At 36.3% G+C, this 22,385-nt stretch overlaps 1 protein-coding gene across 2 annotated transcripts; it reads left to right on the top strand.

Moving 5' to 3' along the window:
• Positions 1-14,923: 14,923 nt before the first annotated feature.
• LOC147478495 (uncharacterized) lies at positions 14,924-17,834 on the top strand. 2 transcript variants are annotated; one of them, XM_086584732.1, is made up of 2 exons: positions 14,924-15,793; positions 16,146-17,834. In XM_086584732.1, the coding sequence occupies exons 1-2, from the start codon at positions 15,610-15,612 to the stop codon at positions 17,741-17,743; spliced, it is 1,782 nt and encodes a 593-aa protein (XP_086440858.1). In that variant the 5' UTR covers positions 14,924-15,609; the 3' UTR covers positions 17,744-17,834. The 2 variants fall into 2 exon arrangements, with proteins under 2 accessions (XP_086440858.1, XP_086440859.1); XM_086584733.1 differs by having other exon boundaries at positions 14,926-17,232; positions 17,337-17,407.
• The last annotated feature ends 4,551 nt before the right edge of the window (positions 17,835-22,385 follow it).

Raw genomic sequence — 22,385 nt, 5'->3', positions numbered from 1 at the left:
AACACATGCTAGTTTGTGTAAAAGAAGTAGTTTAACGAATCTGGCCGAAGAAAAAGCTTCATCCGAAGCTGGTGGCACGAGAGCGTGGTCACATGGGCATAAAAGGGATGGAAGTTCTTGTTAAGCAAAAAGTCGGGCCAAACATTAAAGGTACACATTTAAATACATGTACTCATTGTTTGGTAGGAAAACAACCGGTGTCTTTCCAAAGATTCCATCTCACGAAAGGACAATGTCCTTGAACTAGTGCAATACCGGACTTATGTGGTCCTATGAGAGTAAAGTCCCACCGGGGAGTTTACTTCTTGACATTCATTGATGATCGTCAAGAAAGATATGGGCCTATAGTCCGAAGACCAAGGATGAAGTACTTGGCGTGTTTGAGAAATTCCACAAACATGGTGGAAAAGAGATTGGGAAGTTGTTGAAATGTATTCGCCGGATAATGGGGGTGAGTACATTGGGCCATTTGAAGAGTATTGCGAGTCATGGGATTCGTCATGAGCGCACCGTTCCCAAGACACCGCAAATGAGAATGGAATATCGAGAGAATGAACCGTACCATTGTAGAGAGGATGAAGATGCATGTTATCTCACTCTAAGCTACCTAGAAAGCTCTTGGGTAGAAGCAACGCGTCTCTGGCCGTGCATGTGATCAACCTGTCGCCGGCAAAGCCTCGAATAGTGATTATCCGGAGAGTATGGTCGGCGAGATGTTGATTATGGATACTTGAGGGTATTTGGGTGCGGGCATTTGTGCATATTAGAAGGATGAGAGATCCAAGCTTGATGACAAAGCCAAGCGGTGCATTTTTCGGGTTATGGAGATGAAAAGTTTGGTTACAAACTCTATGATCCGATTAACAAGAAGGTAATCGAAGTCAAGATGTTGTGTTCTTAGAAGACCAAACCATAGCAGACTTTGAGGAGGTGAGAAGTTTCTGAGGCTTTCACCAATGATCTTGTTGATTGAACGAGAAGTTCCTACCGTGGAACGTCATTGAAGGCATTGAGAATGCAGAGAACCATGAGTTTGAAGCTCATGATGAGAATCTATTGCTCATGATGGGATAGAACCTATTGGTATAGAAGATGCGGATGAGATGCATGAACCACCACCGAGCAAAGTAGAAGTGCATCCTCCAAAGGCACCGGCAGAGATGGGGGCAAGGAGGAGGTCCGACAGAAGGGAGACTAACTTCAACCCGGTATCCACCACATAACGTGACGTGCTACTTATCGGATGGTGGAGAACCTATGTACTATCAAGAGGCACTTGAAGGTACGACAAAGAAAAAGTGGTTGAAGGCCATGCATGACAAGATGGATTCTTTGCATAAGAATCACACTTATGAGTTAGTTGAGAAACCCACAGGGAGAAAAGTTCTCAAGAATAAGTGGATATACAAAGTCAAGCATGAGGAGAACAATCCTCACCCAAGGCACAAAGCTTGCCTTGTTATGAAGGGATTCGGTCAAAGGAAAGGGATTGACTTTGATGAGATTTTCTCTCCTGTAGTGAAGATGACTTCTATCCGGGTGGTATTGGGTATGGCCGCAATTATGAACCTAAAGGTTGAGCAGCTAGATGTTAAGACAACTTTTCTTCATGGAGACCTTGAAAAAGATGTCTACATGGACCAGCCAGAGGGGTTTGAGGTCAAAGGCAAGGAGCACTTAGTATGCAAGCTGATAAAGAGCTTGTATGGGTTAAAACAAGCACCGAGACAGTGGTACATAAAGTTTGACTCCTTTATGGTGAAGCAAGGATACAAGAAGTCCGCTTCCGATCATTGTCGCGTTTGTTGAGATTTCCGGATGGGGATTTTCATAGTGTTATTCTTTGTATGTGGATGATATATTAATAGTTGGCCCAAACATCAACAAGATATCTAAAATTTGAAGAAAGACTTGAGTAAGTCCTTTGAGATGAAGGATTTGGGTCAAGCAAAGCAAATACTTGGGATGCGGATCACTTCGTGATGATAGAAAGAGTGGGAAGTTGTGGCTTTCAAGAAAGCTACATTGAGAAAGATGTTGAAGAGATTCAACATGGATCGAAACCCGGTCGGTTGTCCGGCTTGGTGGCGGTTCAGCATGACCAAAGAGATGTGTCCTAAGGGTGAGCATGGCAGAGTCAAATGGAAAAGATTCCTTATGCATCCGTTGATGGCGGTTTGATGTATGCCATGGTGTGTACTAGACCGGATATTGCTTTTCGCCGTTGGGGTTGTAAGCGATTTCATCAAACCGGGTAAAGAACATTGGGAAGGTGTTAAGTGGATATTGAGATATCTCAAGGGCACTTCCAAATCATGTTTGTGCTTTGGTGGAAGTAAGCCCTTACTTGAAGGTTACACTAACGCGGACATGGCGGTGATGTTGACTCGATGAAGTCACCTCCGGTTATCCGGGTTACTTTTGGGGGGTTTCTTGGCAATCTAAGTTGCAAAAGTGTGTTGCCCTCTCCACTACGAAGAGTATATATTGCAGCCACCTAAGTGTTGCAAATAGATGCTATGGATGAAGAGGTTCTTCGACGAACTAGGGCTAAAAGCGTAAACGGTTTGTAGTTACATGTGGCGATCAAAGCACCATCCACTGAGCAAGAATCCGAAGTTTTCATTCTAGATCCAAGCACATACACGTCGTTATCATTGGATTAGAGAAGTACTTTCGAAGACAAACATTTGTGTATCGAGAAGATCCATACCGACAAGAACGGGTGGGATATGATGACCAAAGTCTTACCGAAAGGTAAGTTTGATATTGTTGTGGCTACCGCCGAATGGTAGGTAGAGACTCCTCCTGTTGATTTAGAAATTGCATGGAGGTATCCTCCCTCACTGTTCGGGAGGGGGAGATTGTTGGAGTTATCCCTCACATGAGGAGAGAAACAGAGTTGGAGAGAAACGGAGCTAATTCGGCGTCAGATATGTCAGAGCGCGCCTACGCTCAGAGTAGGCGCACCTGCGCTCGTGCCTTTGAATCAGTTCAGTGTTTTGGGCGCGACCCGCGCTCAGATGAGGTGCACCTGCACTCATGGCTCCAGTGTTTTGGGTGTGACCCGCAAAAATAGATTTAACGCCGCGCCAGTCTAATTTTCGTGGGCTTATTACAAGAATCGCGAAAATTTGGTTTTTGGATATAAAAACCAAAATCAAGGTTTTGGAAAACCGAACCAAGTCAGAAGGATTGGAATCGGACTAAAACAAAAAGAGAAACCCAATCTTGAAAGCTATCAAGATTGAGATAACCTTTACTGAGATACTGACCACAGTAAAGAGATAAGAGTGATCTAGTAAGGTGAGAGACTGAAATAAGATATTGTAATCTTCCTTCCCACTTTATAAAGAACTGGCTCTTGTGGAAGTAGGCATCATTGGCTGAACCACGGTAAATCTCTGTGTTGTGGTTTGCCTTTACTGCTTTGCATTATTATTTGTTGTTGATAGTTGTTTAGCGAGTTGGGGATGTTAGTATAGGCTATAGTTGATATTTAGATTTTGTCCGGAGTTGAATTGTTTCCATATACGAGTTATCTGTGTAGTGGGGGAATCAATTGGTATTAGTATAATCCCCAACAGATGAAGCTTGGCAAAAAGTTCAATAAGCATGGTTCTATCAATTGTAGTATTAGAGTTTCTAGCTTGTGCAAAGATGATAGGGATATATTCCTCCTTCCTTTGAATATAAAGCAATATCTGCTTAACCAAATAAAATAGGCATTAAGGGCAAAGTCGGTAAAGAGAGAGATAAAAGCTGACTAGCTTTGATGGTGAACATTGCTTCAATTTTCTCACAATCCCAGAGATAGAAATGTCATGATTCCAAAATTCAGGTCTCCAACTAAACGAAGATGCGAACCACACTCTACTTACAAAAGGACAAGTGAGTAAGGCATGAGCGACAGTTTCTGGTTGACTCGTGCACCTTGGACAGATATTGTTAGAACTTATTAATAGGATATTCTTGTAGATTGTGGAAATCTTGTATATTGTGGAAAGATTCTTAGCATAAGTTTAGGAGTTAGTTTGGTAGTTTCCTAGATTAGCTAGGTCTTTGTTATTGTATCTATATATATTGAGGTGAATAGAAAGAGAAGAGCAAACCGTTTTCTCAATTGTTCTTTGTTGTTCTCTGTATTTAACATGGTATCGGAGCTATTTTCAATCCTGTGATGGTGGGTAAATTTTTTTTCAATTCGTTTTTCTTTTTTGTTGTGATACCATATCATGTCTGGTACTGATAAATCTCCAACGTCTATCTCTCGATATGAACCGTTTACCCCTTATTATCTTCATCCATCGAAAGGTACGTGGTCTGTGATTAGTCCTATTTTATTGCAAGGGAATAATTATGATGAGTGGGTACGTTCCCTTCATAATAATTTGCTTGCTAAAAATAAATTAGGGTTTGTCGATAGAACTATTCCTACACCGGATGCAAATTCTCCGGATTATGGTCAATGGGGAATCATTAATTTTATGCTTGTGGCTTGGATTTTTAACACTCTTGATGCTTCAATTAGGAAAATTGTTCATTTTCCTGATCAAGTTAAAGTATTGTGGGATGATCTACGTGATAGATACTCTCTTCGTAATGGTCCTCGTATTCAGGAACTCAAAAATCTGATTGCTGATTGCTGATTGCAAACAACGGGGTAGATCTATTGCTGAGTATTATGGTGAATTGCGTACTTTGTGGAAGAATTGGCAAGTGCCATAAAGTTGCCTTCTTGTACGTGTTCGCTGCTGGTGAGTACCGTATTCTTCTAGAAAATGAAAAATTACGTTAGTTTCTAATGGGTCTTGATTCTAAAAAATATCATGACGTTGTTTCTGGTCTATTGATGCTTGATCCTTTGCCTTCGCTCTCCTATGCGCATGGTAAGGTGCTCTTTGCAGAGATACACCAATCTGTCACTGCTGCTCAAATTCTCGCAATAATGTGGTAGGGTTTGCGATTGATGGTGTGGCGCAAAGTAGGGCGCAGGGTAGTGTTGATGTTTGTTTGTGCTCTCATTGTGGCAGCAAAGGTCATGAGAAAGACAAGTGTTTTCAGTTGATTGGGTGGCCCGAGTGGGCTGGTAATGGTGGTCGTAGTGGTGGTAGGTCGAGTGGCCGAGGAAATTATGGTTGTGGAGGAAGTCGTGGGCAAAGTGGTTTTCTTCTGCTATGGACAGTGGTGCTAGTGGGGTAGATTGTGGAAGTGTGCCTACCCTATCTGATGTCCAACTACAGCAATTGGTAGCTGCTTTAACTTCTTCTAAAGTCTCGACTTCGACTCCACAGTTGCATGGTAAGAAATATCTAGACCAATGGATTATTGATTCAGGTGCAACAAACCATATGTCCGATAACCTTGATTTATTTTTTGATGTGCATGATATTTCTTCAGAACCTGTTGGTCTTCCAAATGGTAAACATACTACTGCAACTAAAGAAAGTCGTATTAAAATAAGTGAACACCTCATTCTGGACAATGTGTTATATGTTCCAGGTCTAAATTGTAATTTGCTGTCTGTGTCTCAATTTTTAGAAAAGCATAAATTTATATTCCTTTTCACTGACAAGCTATGTACTATTCAGGACCGGAGTTTGAGGAACCTGATTGGAGCGGGGGAGCAGTGTCATGGGGTCTATCTTTTTCATCTAGTTCGTTGTGTTCAAGCAAATTGTTCAACAGTTGCAGACTCCGCTTTGGTATGGCATAGGCGTTTGGGTCATCCATCTATGAAGGTGGTGCGGTCTTTACCTGGAGTACTCAGTAGTAGTAGTTTTACTAAGTTTTCTGATGACGATTGTCAAGTGTGTTTTTTGGCTAAGCAGCCTCGTAACTCTTTTCCTTTAAGTACGAATAAAGCTTCTGATTTGTTTGATTTGATACATTGCGATATTTGGGGGCCGTATCGTGTTGCTTCTAGTTGTGGTGCTCATTATTTTTTGACCATTGTTGATGATTGTTCTCGAGCTACATGGGTGTATTTGATGGTTGGAAAGTATGAAGTTGGCCAATTGATTAAAAAAATTTGTGCAATGGTCAACACTCAATTTAGTAAGTATGTTAAGGTGTTATGGAGTGATAATGGGCAAGAATTTTTATGTTTACAAGATTTTTTTGCTCAAATGGGAGTTTGCATCACATTTCTTGTGTGGATACTCCATAACAAAATGGTCGAGTGGAGCGGAAACATAAACATCTTCTTAATGTTGCTCGTGCTTTGCGTTTTCAAGCTCAGTTGCCTATTGATTTTTGGGGTGAATGTGTTGTGACTGCTTGTCATCTTATTAATCGGACACCAACCCCTATTTTGGATGGTAAAACCCCTTATGAGATTCTTTTTGGGAGTCCAGCTCCTTTTACTGCTTTAAAGGTATTTGGATGTTTATGTTATGATGCCAATAGGCCTCGTGTTAAAGATAAATTCGAACCCCATTCTAGGAGGTGTGTTTGTGGGATATCCATTTGGTCAAAAAGGTTGGAGATTGTATGATTTAGATACCCATGAGTATTTTGTTAGTCGAGATGTGAAGTTCATGGAACATGTTTTTCCTTTTTCCAAACCTGAACATACACATAGTTCTACTCCTGTACAGCTTAAAAAATATTTGTCACCTAATACTTGGATTGATGTCGTGAGTGAGTTGGGTGGTGCTGAAGACGTGGGTTGTGCTAGAGTAAGTGGTGATGGTGTTGTAGACATGGGTGGTGCTCTGTCAGGGAGTATGGCGTCTGCTAGTGCAGATTCTGGGGGTGTTGTGACATATCGTGATGGTTTAATGGCTCCACCGAGTCTGAGTACGGTGATGGTTGGTGAGGTACTATGTGACACTATGACATTTTTGCATTTAAGGGGGAGTCCAGAAATTCTTGAAACTGGAGATACTACTGTTCCATTGCCAAATAATGAGGAAATTGGTAGGGGTTATCGGGTTAAAGAACCTTCTACACGCCTTCGTGGTTTTGTTACCAACACTGTTGTTCGAAAGATAGACCCCCCTGCATCATCTACTGCTTCTCGCTTCGTCTCTTTCCTCAGGTAAACAGTTCAATATAGCTTGTTATGTGGATTATAATAAATTTTTGTAAGACATAAACATTTTTTGGCAGCAATTACTAAGCATAAAGAGCCTACTTCCTTCAAAGAAGCAATTCAAGATTCCGGTTGGCGTCAGGCTATGAAAGAGGAGATTGATGCCCTTGAAAATAGTGGTACGTGGACTCTGGACGACTTACCTCCTGGTAAGAAGGCGATTGGTAGTGGTTGGGTGTATAAAATTAAATATCACGTAAATGGTGATGTTGAACGCCTTAAGGGACGTCTCGTTGTTTTTGGTAATCGTCAGGTGGCCGGTATTGATTATAATGAAACTTTTGCTCCTGTTGCTAAAATGGGAATAGTTCGTCTTTTTCTTACTGTTGTTGTCACCAAAAATCGGGAGTTGCATAAGATGGATGTTTGCAATGCCTTTCTTCATGGGGATTTGAAGGAGGAAGTATATATGCAACTCCCTCCAGGGTACAGTAGTCTTATTCCAGGGAAGGTGTGCCAGTTACGTAAGTCTTTGTATGGCTTAAGACAGGCGCCTCGACAGTGGTTTGCTAAGTTGTATGATGCTTTGAGAAGATTTGGGTTCGTACAGTCGTACGCAGATTACTCCTTGTTCAGTTATCAGCGGGGTAATGTCTCTCTGCATGTTCTTGTTTATGTGGATGATTTGATAATTGTTGGTTCCACTCATGATGTGGTTTTGCGGTTCAAGAAATATTTAAGTTCTTGTTTTCATATGAAGGATCTTGGTGTGTTAAAATATTTTTGGCGTTTGGTGTATTTATATGTTACTCGCCCTGAGTTGAGTTATTATGTTCATACTCTCGCTCAGTTTCTGAGCAACCCACAGATAGCTCATTGGGATGTTGCTATTCGTGTTTTACGGTATCTGAAAGGACACCCTGGTCAGGGAATTTTATTGCGTCCTAGTGATATGCAGTTGCATGCTTTTTGTGATAGTGACTGGGCGGCTTGTCCCTTGACCTAACGGTCATTGTCTGGTTACTTTGTACTTCTTGGTAGGTCTCCTGTTTCTTGGAAAACCAAGAAACAACATACGGTGTCCCTTCGTCCAAGGCGAGTATCGTGTTATGGCTATCACAACCTGTGAGCTTAAGTGGTTAAAGTCATTGTTACGTTCTCTTGGTGTTCTTCATTCTCAGCCTATGCGGTTATTTTGTGATAATCAGTCTACCCTGCACATTGCGAAGAACCTTGTCTTTCATGAGCGTACGAAGGATATTGAGGCAGATTGTCATTTTGTTCGTGATGAGTTGCAAGCTGGGAATATTTCCACAACATATGTTCCTACTGGTCATCAGGTGGCTGATATTTTGACAAAGGCCCTTGGGCGTCAGCAGTTTGGTTATTTGTTACGCAAGTTGGGCATTTGTGATTTGCATGCTCCAACTTGAGGGGGAGTAATAGGATATTCTTGTAGATTGTGAAAAGATTATTAGCATAAGTTTAGGAGTTAGTTTGGTAGTTTCCTAGATTAGCTAGGTCTTTGTTATTGTATCTATATATATTGAGGTGAATAGAAAGAGAAGAGCAAGTCGTTTTGTCCATTATTCTCTGTTGTTCTTTATATTTAACACTTATGTTCCTAACTGAGAGAAACTCTTTGACTGGAAGACAATTGTGCATTGTTTTCCAGAGGAACAATTTCACTCGATGCGGGGCACCGATCTTCCAAATATGCTTCCAAAGGGGTTGCATAACTGAGGTATGTGTTGGAGTAAGACTAGAGGAGAGGCCATTATAAGCTGCTTTAACCGAGAATTTTCCATTTTTCTCATAGAGCCATACAAGCTTGTCACGACAGCCTGAACCATTGCGAGGCAATTTAATTGCAAGTATAGCATGTAATTCATGAGGTAAGAAATTGCTTCAAATAAATGGTTCATCCCAAAACTCAATGAGTTTTCCTTGATGAGATCAGAAACATATTGAAGACCAAGCTTGTTGGGATTAGGTCTCATAGGTCTTCTATGATCAAGAGACGGGATCCAATTTTCGTCCCAGATAAGTATATCACGCCCCGACTTAATCTGCCAACATATGAATCTCTGAATTTCATCTTGAATAGTAACCAACTTGCGCCAAAATCTGGATGTATTTTGCTTTAAAGGAGCTCTTAGGAAAGGTTTATTTGGGAAATACTTGTGTTTTACCACAGTACACCATTGATTTTGTGATCGTTCAGTAAGCTGCCAACATAATTTAGAGAGTAAAGCAATATTATGGAGTCTCATACTTCGAATACCTAAGCCGCCAATGCTCTTCTTAGAGCATATTGTACTCCAATTGATTAGATGAAGATTGCACTTTTTTCCGGGTCGGACTGCCATAAGAATTTCCTATTAACTTTGTCTAACCGGTCGTACATATCCTTTGAGAGCAGAAAAGTTGACATGGAATAAGTGGGTATGGCAGACGAGACACTCTTAATGAGGGTGAGCTTACCCGCCTATGAAAGACACTTGCTATGCCAGCCTTCAATTTTGGAAGACACTCTGTCTATTATGTGATTGAAAGATAACTTGGAAGGTTTTGAAGGATTAGTAGGAATGCCAAGGTACTTACTTTCTCTAGAAGAAACAGGAATATTAAAGAGATCACTGATGCGTTTCTTAGTTCTTCTAGGCAAGTTATGGCTAAATATGAGAGAAGATTTTTGGTTATTGATAGACTGCCCCGAAAAAGCACAATACAAGTCCAATAAATCTTTTACATGGGCTGCCTCTGAAAGGTTAGCTCTAAAAAACACAAAAGAATCATCTGCAAACAATAAGTGTGATACAGGGGGGCACTTCCTACCCACTTTCACTCCATGGATAAATTTTTTCTCTTCAAGAAGTAGGAGACTCCTGGATAGCAACTCAATGCATATAATAAATAAAGCTGGAGAGAGTGGGTCTCCTTGTTGAAGACCCCTTGACGGTTTAAAGAATCCATGCGGGCTACCATTTACCTTCACTGAGAAGGAAGTTGAGGAAATGCAAGAATAAATCCAATCACACCATGTTTGGCAGAAACCCAAATGGCCTCACATCCAACATCTAATACCAACACTTCTGGAAGAAGAGAGGGGTGAGGCCATTAGGGCCAGGGGACTTATATGGGCCCATATCAAAGACTGCAGCATGTATTTCCTCCATTGAAATTACCCTTGTCAAAATCTCATTGTCGTCGTGTGAGACAAGCGGTTTAATTTCATCGAAAATCTGCAGAACAACAGGAGTTGTAGATGTGAAAAAATCATGGAAGAAGCTCACAATATGGTTACCAATATCTTATTGATTATATAACCAGTCACCCTCTTCATTTTTTATGCAATATATACCGTTTTGCCGCTTCCGATCAAGTGTCGACAAATGATTTTTTTTTGTCGATTGGTCACCACACTTCAAATAACACACTCCTGATTTATCACGCCACTTCATTTCCTCATAGAGCATAAGTCTGTCCAATTGGAGTTGCAAACAAGCTTCAGAGACGGTGTTATGAGGGTTGGGTGGAAGAGACTGTATCCAGTTTAATTGAGCGAGAGTGGAAGTCATGGACTCTTGCAGCCTCCTGTAATGTTTTTTATTCCAAATCTTGAGAGATTCTTTCACTTGCTTTAGCTTTTGGCAAAAGATAAAGGATGGAGACCCTGTGACATGGGTGGCCAAGAGCGTTGAATAGTAGGCGCACAAGAAGCATCTTCAAGCCAAGAAGACTGAAAGTGAAATTGATATGGTTTTTTGCACTGTACGATGTCAGTGTTCAGAACAATAAAACTGTGATCAGATACTGCAATAGGTAGATTCAGCACCGTTGTGTTAGGGTGTTGGGAGGACCAATTAGGACATGCAAAGGCTTTGTCTAGGCGAACTTTCACTAGATTAGGGAAGGTTTGTTTGCATTGTTTGACCAAGTATAAGGTACTCCATTGTAGCCTAAGTCAACAAGACCCTTCTCAAAATTCAGATCAGAAAAAGATTTACAGGGTAATCTTTCAGGTCCACCCCATTTCTCCCAAGGATGAAGGATTTCATTGTAATTAATCACCAATTAATAGCCAGGGAGAGGAAATACATGAGCTCCAAGATGTGAATCGATTCCAAAAGTCCTGCCTCAGAGTTTGTGATGGTTCCCCATGAATAAATGTAATCTCTTGATGCATATGAATAGGTGATGAGTCGACTGTTGCATGAATGAATCTATTATTAGAAGTATGAATGAGGAGATTTACATGATTTGCCCAAAGTAGCCAGAGACCACCTTTAAGACCAACTGACGGAATAATGAAAGAATTGGAAAAGTTAAGTTTTTTTATACGTTTCCTACTAGCAAAGAGCGAAGCCTTGGTTTCCATTATGAAGACAATATCAGGTTTATGGTACAGGCAATGGGCCACCAAAAGTTTCATTTTGGATGGCTTCCCGCTTCCTTGACAATTCCAAGAACTGATGATCATCTTGAGAAAATAGCACCACACACCAGTATGAATAGTTATGCTCCAGTGAACTCCTTCAGTCCAAAGACCAAGAAGGAAGCTAAGAGCTAACAAAATTACAACGTTGGTCGAAACCACACAATGAGGTCGCGAGAAAACAGTTGCAAGAACAGTAATTGGGTTGAACTAATGAAGTGTCTCATGCGCGACTTGAGGATAACTTGAAATCCACCCCGAACAGAAAAAAGGGACGATACAAGAAGAAGAGAAACTTGAAATATAGATTTGGTAAGTCAAAGTTACACAATAGAGAACTTTTTCCACTTTACCCGAACCAAATTCGGTACCAAACACATGAAAATTGTACTTGAGTGGACAAAGAAGATGTGTATTTGAGTGAATATGGCAAAGGTAAGATCTTTACCAAATTCCGCCCAAGACTACACCGCTTAAAGTCCGACTCCAAGAACACAATTGAGATGTGTTATGATAACCAAAGTTTGGGTCCAAAATAAACGGGATAGCAGTCACCAATTGTTTCCTTCTTATTTGTATCCTCTTTCTATTACTGAAATACTACAATTTCCATATTGTTCTTACTAAGGCCCATTCTCCATCGAGTAGTTCTCCTCAACTCCCTTGGTACTCCATTTCCTACATGGCATCAAAATCCTATTGTCTTTCCAAAATTCAAAAAACAAACATAGAAATAAATTAATACCAAATAACATATCTAATTAAATTACTAAAACCAAAATAATGAACAAATAAAGAAAAATAAACTTTAACTCCCCAAAAAAGATGAATTGGGTGCACTTGTGAAACAAATTATCATATTTTTTGACATAATCATACAAACATTTGTTTGAGTCAATAGATAGATAATTATGTGGATTTTTTTTCTCCATTCAAAATTAATGTAAATTAAAATGATAAAAAAGGAAATTTTGAGACAAGAAAAAGAGTGAGGGGATTGAGAATGATGAATGTGAATTTTTTGGGCGCCCAATTTTTGTAGGGCATTGTTTTTTTTTAATGTTTCTTTATCTTATTTATTTTTTTGTTTAATTTGTTTGTGGAAATATAAACTAGATTTTTGTTATTTATTTGTTACTATTTCGGGTGTTAGTTATTTAATTGGATAAGTTATTAGTTATTTTTTGGGTGATCTTGGACACACCTATAAAAACACTCTTTTACCCCAACTTTAAAATAAATAAATAAAATAATTTTAGATGCATTTAGGTTCATAAATTACCATTTTTTTTTATTAGGTGTACCCAAGACAAAACAAATTATTTATTTAAATAAAATAATTTTAGATACATTTAGGTTCATAAATTACCATTTTTTTTTATTAGGTGTACCCAAGACAAAACAAATCATTTATTTAATATACATCGTGGGACTCCATACGTACTAAACCCTAGATACTCTACGTTTTTCACTTGTAACTGAAAAAGAACGTGTTCATCCTCTTATTCTTTTTCGTGTTAGTCAAAAAAAAAAAAAGTGTTCTTGATTTCTTCTTTCGATCAAAAGAACAAGTACCCAAAAAACATGTTGTTTTTATTATTATTTTTAATCTCATTTTGCCCTTATTGGAAATACCCCAAATTAATTTGGGAGATATTTTTGGATTGAGGTAGTTATTGGGTATGGCAAAAACTAAAGTTAGTTATGGAACACAGGAGTGTTTAATGGGTGTGTCCAAGATCACCCTATTTTTTTGTATCTATTTTTGTTTTTTTATAAGGTCGGATCGTCTCCACCCAGGTGAAAAAACTTTAGCTATTACACCTTACAAAATATTTTTGACATGTGTCACTTATTTAACACCCAAAGTAACGGTGTTACTTAAAACCAAAAAACAAAATCAATAAGGCCCTGTTTGGCAGCATGAATTGCCCAACCTGTAGAAGGAATAAGACCCTGTATAACAGGTTTTAGTGTTTGGTCCCATCCATTTTATGAATTGGGGCCACAACTAATGAGTAGGGTATAAACCAGATAGATTGTGAAACCAAAAAAAACGTGTATAGTGGATCTTTGGGTTTAGGTGAGATAACGTAATACACGAGAGAAATACAGGAGAGAGAAAACATCCTTTTATTATTTATTCAAGTTATACACTGAAAAAATTGAGCCTCTTCTTCACCCATTCATTTTCTTCTCTCACAAATTTCTCCCTTCACCTTTCCAAATTAAAATTAGATATCATAAACAGGAGGAGCAAGCAACAAAAAAAACATAAATAGTCTATGATTTCTTCTTCTTCACCATCTCCATTCCAATCGACTGACCATCACTTTGATTCTTCAATGAAATTATGTTGAATTGAAGTTTGGTTTTTCTTTTTGAAGTTATTGATACAGGTTTTCTTTGGTCGATTTGTGTGTGTGTGTTTTTTTTTTTTTTTTTATTCCATTCCAGGGGGAGTTGAAAAAAATAATAATGAAAAATAGTACAAGACAATCTCTCTAAAGAAAAAGGGACCAAATAGTTTCTAGAATAACTACTTTTTGAGTATCCACCACTTGTTTTCCATACCCTAAACATGGTCGAGTACTACCGAATTTCACATGACCAAACAGAGCCTAAAAAATCACTACAAAAAAGGAAAGATTCAATGGAAAATGGAAAAAAATCTCCACCATTTTTGTTTTCAACAAGATTCTTATTATTACTTAAATGAAACTATCAAATTTTCCATTGAAATAAAAAACCACGTTTGGGTTTGAATGAAAGTCGAAAATAAAATCATAGATTATTATGTAACTTCACAACGCATTTGATTAATACACAAGAAATAATCCAAAAAATTGATTAAAACCCAACTTGATGTAAAAAAGATGAAATTATTCGAAAATATGATTAAAGCTCAAAACCCAATCATCAAATTACTAATTTGTAAAGATCGAATTGATCTCATAGAAATGAATTTAATTAATTTTCAACCCAATATTGAACATCAATATCAATCAAAAGTTATTGATGTTTATTGCAATTAATGTTTTGATGACTTGATTTGGTATATAATTAAAAGTGATATGTCCCATGGAAACTCCTCAATTAAGTAATTAAAAAGAGATTTAAAAAATGTATGAAGAAGACACATTAATGGTGGGTGACGAGGGAAAGTAAGAAGAAAGATTTCTTTCTTATTTTATTCTCTTTACAATTACACTCTTTATTTTTTTCTTGGGTTCCTAAGACAGGTGTGATACACTTTGACTAACAGAATCTCCTTTTTTTGTTTTTGTAATGATTTTTTTTTGGTTTTTAGTAACACAATTACTTTGGGTGTTAAATAAGCGGAAACGTGTCAATAATACTTTGTAAGGTGTAAATGAGTAATGACTAATGTTTTCCACCCGGGGTGGGGTGGGTGGAGAAGATCCGGCCTCTTTATTTACTATTGGAAAGAGAAATATAATTTGGATGAACAAGTACCATATGGGAGTTTGAGTTATTAAGGGAGTCTAAATAGATTTTTTGTTCTACATATTCTTCTCATAGAAAAGATGAATTGGTATTTTTTTGAAGAAAAAAAATGTTTATGGGAGATATTGTTATGAACCCCTGCAAGGGTTATGCTCAATTCTATTTGATGCAATTAAAAGTTATGTTTTCTAAACCCGGTTTTTTGTTTCTTTTGTGAAATTTTTGGCTACCGTGGTGATCGAGTAGTATTATCGATGGCTATGTTTTTAAGCCAATTCTTAACCCAGCAAAGCTTTTTGTGATTTCTTTGGAAGGTTTTACACTTTTATTGGGAGCTGCATTTCTTTGGCTTACCGTGGTCCGTGGTGATTTGGTAGCAATTTTGGTGGCTGTGGGTTTTCCAGCCAATTCTTATTGCAGCTGAATGTGATAAGCCCTCAGTTTAGGTAGAGGAACGGAAACAAAAAAGTGGGAAAAAAAAAGATAAGTGTCGCTCTTTAATGTGTTGTCGAAGGATGCTTATTAAGTGATATAAAAGAGATTCTTCTTAAAGCAAAAGAAAAATAGCAAGCTTGTGCACCGACATTGTAGGGTGCCTTGAGGGAACATGAAGCATCAGTTAAATCATTACTCAGAAGAATAAAGTAAAAGTAGCAAGGATTCCCAAATGATGAAAGCTGCATGTATATGCATATATACATCTACTGAAACTAACAAACAGTTTATCAGGGAAAAAACAATCGAACGAACAATCAGAAGAAGAAAAACTCTGCACAGGAACAATGGTGGATACAGACAAGTATTCTTCCCCAGTGCCCGTAATCGGATTATACATCGCAGGAGCAACTTTGGTATGCTTTATACTTATAGTCTGTGATGTGTGGGCTGGATTTCGCCGTAAGAAATCATGGTTACCTTGTCAATTATTTTCTATTAATGCAGTCACATTACAACTTCTTTCAATTGCTACAAAACTTCCAGTAGATCTCACGACAGCAATGCCAAGTGCTCAAGACCAATTATCTAAGCTCACTGGCACAATTTTTATATGCATGTGTATGGGTTTTTTTTTGCTGTCACTTGGTACTAACGGAGAATTTGAATCTTATGCGAATATGGGAGCCTTAACTATCTTTGTAATTACTGTTGTTGTCAATATCTGTATGCAAATGACCACAGGTCTGATCTTCTCTTTCATTGTAGAACATGCCATTATTTTGTTCTGCATGTTTCCACTGCTCGTATCGTTGTGGCTTTCTGCTCTCTCTATTAATGGTTACAAGGGGCTTTCCGTCGATAGGAATAAAAATCTCATCACAACAGGTGAAAGCAATATGTTACAACGACTGAAAGGGTGTTACTTATATGGTTACGATTCCAACCCTCAATATGTTTTGTGTAAAGGCCCAGATAGTGGCCTTGTGAGCTTGATATGCACTATTTGCTCTGTAGTTCTATTCGAAGCGGTGCTTCGATCCCTGGCTTGCAAGGAATTGAAGTTTTCTGAAAAAGGTTCAGATTATAAATGGTCAGTGTCGTTGATTGTAATGACACAAATCCTCACTATTGTAGTCATTGCGTTAGTCATTGGACGAAGATGGATCACATTTGCAAGCCACATAGAGGAGAACTTTAATTTTGAAGAGGCAGAAACGCTTCCATCAACCAACTATCTTCAACTTGTATATTCCTTCTACATGGGGTATTTACCGAATTTGCTGCAATTAATTGCTCGGTATGTAATTTACATTCCTCTCCACAGGATTCATTGTTTGATTGCGACATTATCCTTCTTCATGTCAATTGTTCTTGGATCAGTAATGCAAACTATATTCAAGCGTCAAAATATGGAAGTTAAAGAATGGGCATTAAGGAAAGGTGTCGAAGACATGGAGAAATGGGTGGAAAAGAATCAACAGTATCATCCACGACATCTCGTTACACTACTATCCTCAACTCCTCCATCACAACCTTCACTTACCAAGGAACTTGGTTCGTCTGCAGGGTATGAAATGTCTTGTCTTTCCATGTTATTACTTGTAGAAATGACAAGACTTTCAATACCCTTGCCCCTTAGTGCACCTCTCGTCAACATCTTAGGTGAAGTATTTGATACTATCTATTTCATTGATGGCAAAACAAGCGTTGGAAGTTTCAAAAACAGAACAAAACTTGTTGCTGCAAAAGTTCTTTGGGCGCATATCCGCTACAACAAGGAGAGAACAACTATGACTTGGCTCCATAAACATAACCTGGGAGAAATTCCAACTCCTCTTGAAGTACGCGGAAGGTACAGAAAAGAAGGTCGCTCTGGACATGAAGTAGAAGATACTCTTGAGATCATGTACACTTTTCTTCGGTTTCTCCCTCATAAATTCATTGTTGATGTTGTAGATAATGAAGCAGGAGAAATCACAAAGTTCTTTGCGCGTCGATCATATGCATCAATAAAAGATATATATGACCACATAGAGCAGCTCTTTGTTGACATGATGCATTCATTTCTTGTCCAACTCCCCAAGGCCATATTCAATCATATTGTTGAAAGCCCTGTTGAAGAATACGAAGAGAGAGTAAGACTTGGTTTGAAATTCATTTGTCAATTCAAATCACTTGAAGCTTATGTAAGATGGTCATTCCCCACTGATGGTCATATCACTAGCTTGACGGATACTCCACCTGATGCTACACACTCTCCCAACAGTACCCAAGCACAAGACAACATACATGGTACCAATGCTACTGTCACTGCAAATGCTGCTGATATTCATGTCATTGGACACGGTGATAACAGCCTTTGATGTCTATGTATGTAAACTTTGTGTGTGATGAATACATATCGTGAGTTGGCATTTTCTCTCGAAATTTTATAAATATTCCGACATTTCAGAAGTTGGCAGCGAAATTTAAACTTTGTATATCTACTATCTATATACTAAAGCAGAGACCTTTAAAGAAGGATTTTCTCTCTCCTATGTGGCACTCTAATATGAGAGTTAGCTTTTTTTTCTATCTTATGTGGCACTCTAATATGAAAGATAATATTTTCTAATAGTCTTCCACGTACATGGAACTCTTTGGAGAGTTTGAGTGTATTTCTAATTCTTATATTTTGAGAGTTTAAGTGTATTTTCAATTCTTATATATTTGATCAAATAAAAAAAAAATTACTAAAAAAAATAGGTGATTTGTAGAAATACGAATCAAACACTTTTAGTGTTCCAATTCTTATATATTTGATCAAATAAAAAAAAATGCTAAAAAATAAGTGATTTGTATAAACTAATTTCCTATTACAAATCATACAATTTTAGTATCTATGATAAAACACCGACTTATTTCGAATATATCCTTAACATGGCTTCAAAACATAGTTAAAAACAATTATACAAAATATATAATAGAAAATGAAAAAAAAAAAAACAGCAAAGCAATAATGATAAATATTTTAAAATATATATAATATTGAATGAAACTAACGACAAAAAACAATTAATGGGGAACGGAAAACTGGATGCAAATGCATCGAACTAACCTCAAATAATATTTAACGGGAAATCGGAAACTGGATGCAAATGCAAGCATTAAACTAATCTTAAAAAGTAATTAATAGAAAATCAAAATATGGATACAACTGCATTAAACTAATCTCAAAGAATAATTAACAGAAAATCAAAACTTGGATACAAATACATCAAACTAACATCAAAAAATAATTGTCGGAAAATCAGAAACTGGATGCAAATGCATTGAGCTAACCTTCAAAGATTAAATTAACGGGAAATCGAAAATTGGATGCAACTGTATTGAACTAACCTCAAAGAAAAATTAATTATAAATTGGGAACATAATGCAAATGGGTGGAACTAATCTTAAAAAATAATTAACGGGAAATCGAAAACCGGATGCAACTGCATTGAACTAATCTCAAAAAATATATTGGATGCAAAACCTCAAGAAATAATTAACGGGAAATCGGAAACTGGATGCAAACTCATTGAACTAACCTCAAACAATAATTAACGGGAAATCAGAAACTAAATGCAAATGCAACTTTATCAAATAATAAACACGAGAAATCGAAAACTTGATGCAAATACATTAAACTAATCTCACAGAATAATTAACGGAAATCGTAAACCTGGATGCAAATGTATTGAACTCGACCTCAAAGAACAATTAATAGAAAATTGGGAATTTGATGCAAATGTATTGAACTAACCGAAAAGAATAATTAACGATCAATCGAAACTTGGATGCAACCGCAATGAACTCGATCTCAAAAAAAATAAATAATGGGAATTGAAAAATTGGATGCAACCGCATTGAACTAACCTCAAAATATAAATAACTAAAAATCGAAACTAGATGCAAATGCATTAAACTAACCTCAAAACATAGTTGGGTTATATGTTGTGGGAATGTCTCGATAAGTATAGTTTTGCATTTAAAATGATGTTTATCTTATCTCTTTCCAGATGATTAGGAACTCCTTGCTATTCAAGTAGCTTCAATATATATGAACTTCAGCCTTTATTAGGCAATCTCACAAAAATTCAATTAAACTTCTATTATTAAACAAAACAAATGAAGTTGAAGAATTTTATCAAAGGTTTTTTTTTTTAATAGAGAGTGAGGTTTTCACGTTATAAGAAATTTGGTTGAGTGATCAATATAATATTAATATATAATAGTTATGCATATTTGCAAATATTTTTAGAATAATTAATATAACAACACTCATTAAGTAGATAATATTTGAAGATTCCACATAGTGAGTCATGCATAATTTAAAGAATAATTAACGAGAAATCGGAAACTAGATAATCTTCGATGATCCCACATAGTAAATTAAGCATAATTTACTTTTTATGTCATGTTTTCAAGGACACTACAAATGGATCAATAGAAGTTGGTATTACACACCACATTGGATAATTATAAGGAAATTGGAAATTTGATTCAAATACATAACTGAGCTCAAGGAGTAATTAATGGGAAATCATAAAGTTTATGCAAATTGCATTAAAAGAGAGTAACTAACGGATAATTAGAAATTGAATGCAAATCCTTGAAAAATATTTATCGGAAAATCGGAAACGGTATGCAAATACATCAAACAAACCTCAAATAATAATTAATGAGAAACTGGAAACTGAATGCGAATGCATTGAACTTTACTCAAAAAATAATTAACATAAAATCAAAACCGAATGCAAAACTGCATTGAACTAACCTCATAAAATAATTGGTGGGAAATCGAAAACTAAATGCAAATGCATTGAAATAACCTCAAAGAATAGTTAACGGAAAATAAAAAACTGGATATAATTATATCGAACTAACCTCAAAGCATAAATAATCATAAACTAGATGCAGATGTATTAAACTAACCTTAAAGAGTTATTAACGGGAAATCGGAAACTGGATCCAAATGCAATGAACTAATCTCAAAGAATAATTAATGAAACATTAAAAAAATTGATGAAACTGCACTGAACTAACCTAAATAAATAATTAACGGGAAATTATAAATTTGATGTAACTGCATTGAACTAACCTTAAAAAAATAATTAACCGGAAATCAGAAACTTGATGCAAATGCATTGAACTAACCTCAAAGAACAATTAACATAAAATCTAAAATTATATGCAACTGCATTAAACTAAAATCAGAGATTAACTAACGGGAAATAAAAAATTGGATGCAAATGCATTGAAATAACATAAAAAAATGGTTAACTAGAAATCGGAAGTCGGATGTAACTGCATCACACTGACCTCAAGGCATAAATATCCACTTTTTTAGCCTTCTCATATGAATAATTACAAGTAATTATGAACCCAAAATAAAAGTTAGTTTATAAAAACAGACTCTTATATGTATGCAAACTGTATAGAAATTGTAAACTATCAAACTAACCTAGAAAAACAATTAACAGGAAATTAGAAACTGGATGCAAATATATTGAACTAACCTCAAAGAGTAATTAACGAGAGATTGGAATCTGGATGCAAATGCAATGAACTAATCTCAAAGACTAATTAACGAAACATCAAAAATTGGATGCAACTGTACGTACTAAATTAACTTTAATGAATAACTAATGGGAAATCATAAAGTGGATGTAATTGCACTGTACTAACCTCAAATAATAATTAACGGGAAATCGAAAACTTGATGCATTCGCATTGTACTAACTTCAAAAAATAATTAATGAGAAATTAGAAACGGGATGCAACATACTATATTAAACTAACCTCAAAGAATAATTAATGGAAAATCATAAACTTGGTGCAAATGCATTGAATTAATAACCCTAAAACATATTTGTATTTTATGTAGGGGGAATAAATGTCTCGACAAATATAGTTTTGCATTTTAAGCAGTGTTTATTATAATTATTTTTATTGTGATTGGGAATACCTTGCTATTCAAGTATCTTCAATATTATCAACAAGATTGGGCATTCTCACAAAACTTTAATTATTAAACCTAACAATAAAAAATAAAAAATAAATAAAAAAAATAAAAAAAAAAAAAATCGATTAGTTTTATCAAGATTTGGTGCTTCCTTTTTATAGAGAGTTGTGCAAGAAATTTAAATGAGTAATTAATATAATTTTCATATCTCATAACTATGCATAGTTGCTAATATTTTTTAGAATAATTTAATATAACGGCACCCGTTCGTAGGACACGTTCATATGATAAATATTTTCAAGTGGGAGTAGTGTATTATTTGAGTATATGGAAATAATCAATCTGTTTTAGTGATTTGTACACATTAGTACGTAAGCCGAACAGTGATGATTTACCGCTAAATCACCATAAATATAATAAAACTATTATACAAGCTAGATCGAGTTTAAAATAATTTTATTTGAAAATTACAGATTAATATTATAAACCACAAAGTGAATAGACTATCTCAATTTGATCCCTTAGTTTCCAAGTACTTATGCACCATAATGCTGTTCATTAATTATTTGGTTTATTTTCAATAAAAATATATTCTGATTCAAAAATTTGCCGCTAAATCACCATAAATCTAAGAAAACTATTATACAAGCTAGATCGAGTTTAATATAATTCTATTTGAAAATTATGGATTAATATCCTAAACCATAAAGTGAATAGGCTATCTCAATTTGATCCCTTAGTTTCCAAGTACTTATGCATCATAATCGCTGCTCATTAACGTATTTCGGTTTATTTTTAATAAAAATATATTATGATTCAAAAATTTGCCGCTAAATCACCATAAATATAATAAAACTATTATACAAGATAGATCGAGTTTAAGATAATTCTATTTGAAAATCACGAATTAATATCCTAAACCACAAAGTGATGAGGCTATCTCAATTTGATCTCTTAATTAATTTCCAAGTACTTATGTACCATAATCGTTGGTCATTAATGTATTTCGGTTTATTTTC

This window comes from Coptis chinensis, chromosome 9 (assembly GCF_015680905.1).
Source record: "Coptis chinensis isolate HL-2020 chromosome 9, ASM1568090v1, whole genome shotgun sequence".
In the NCBI taxonomy this organism is placed as follows: Eukaryota; Viridiplantae; Streptophyta; class Magnoliopsida; order Ranunculales; family Ranunculaceae; genus Coptis; species Coptis chinensis.
The sequence above is the reverse complement of the archived record's forward strand: the minus strand, read 5'-3'. Positions and strand labels throughout refer to the sequence as shown.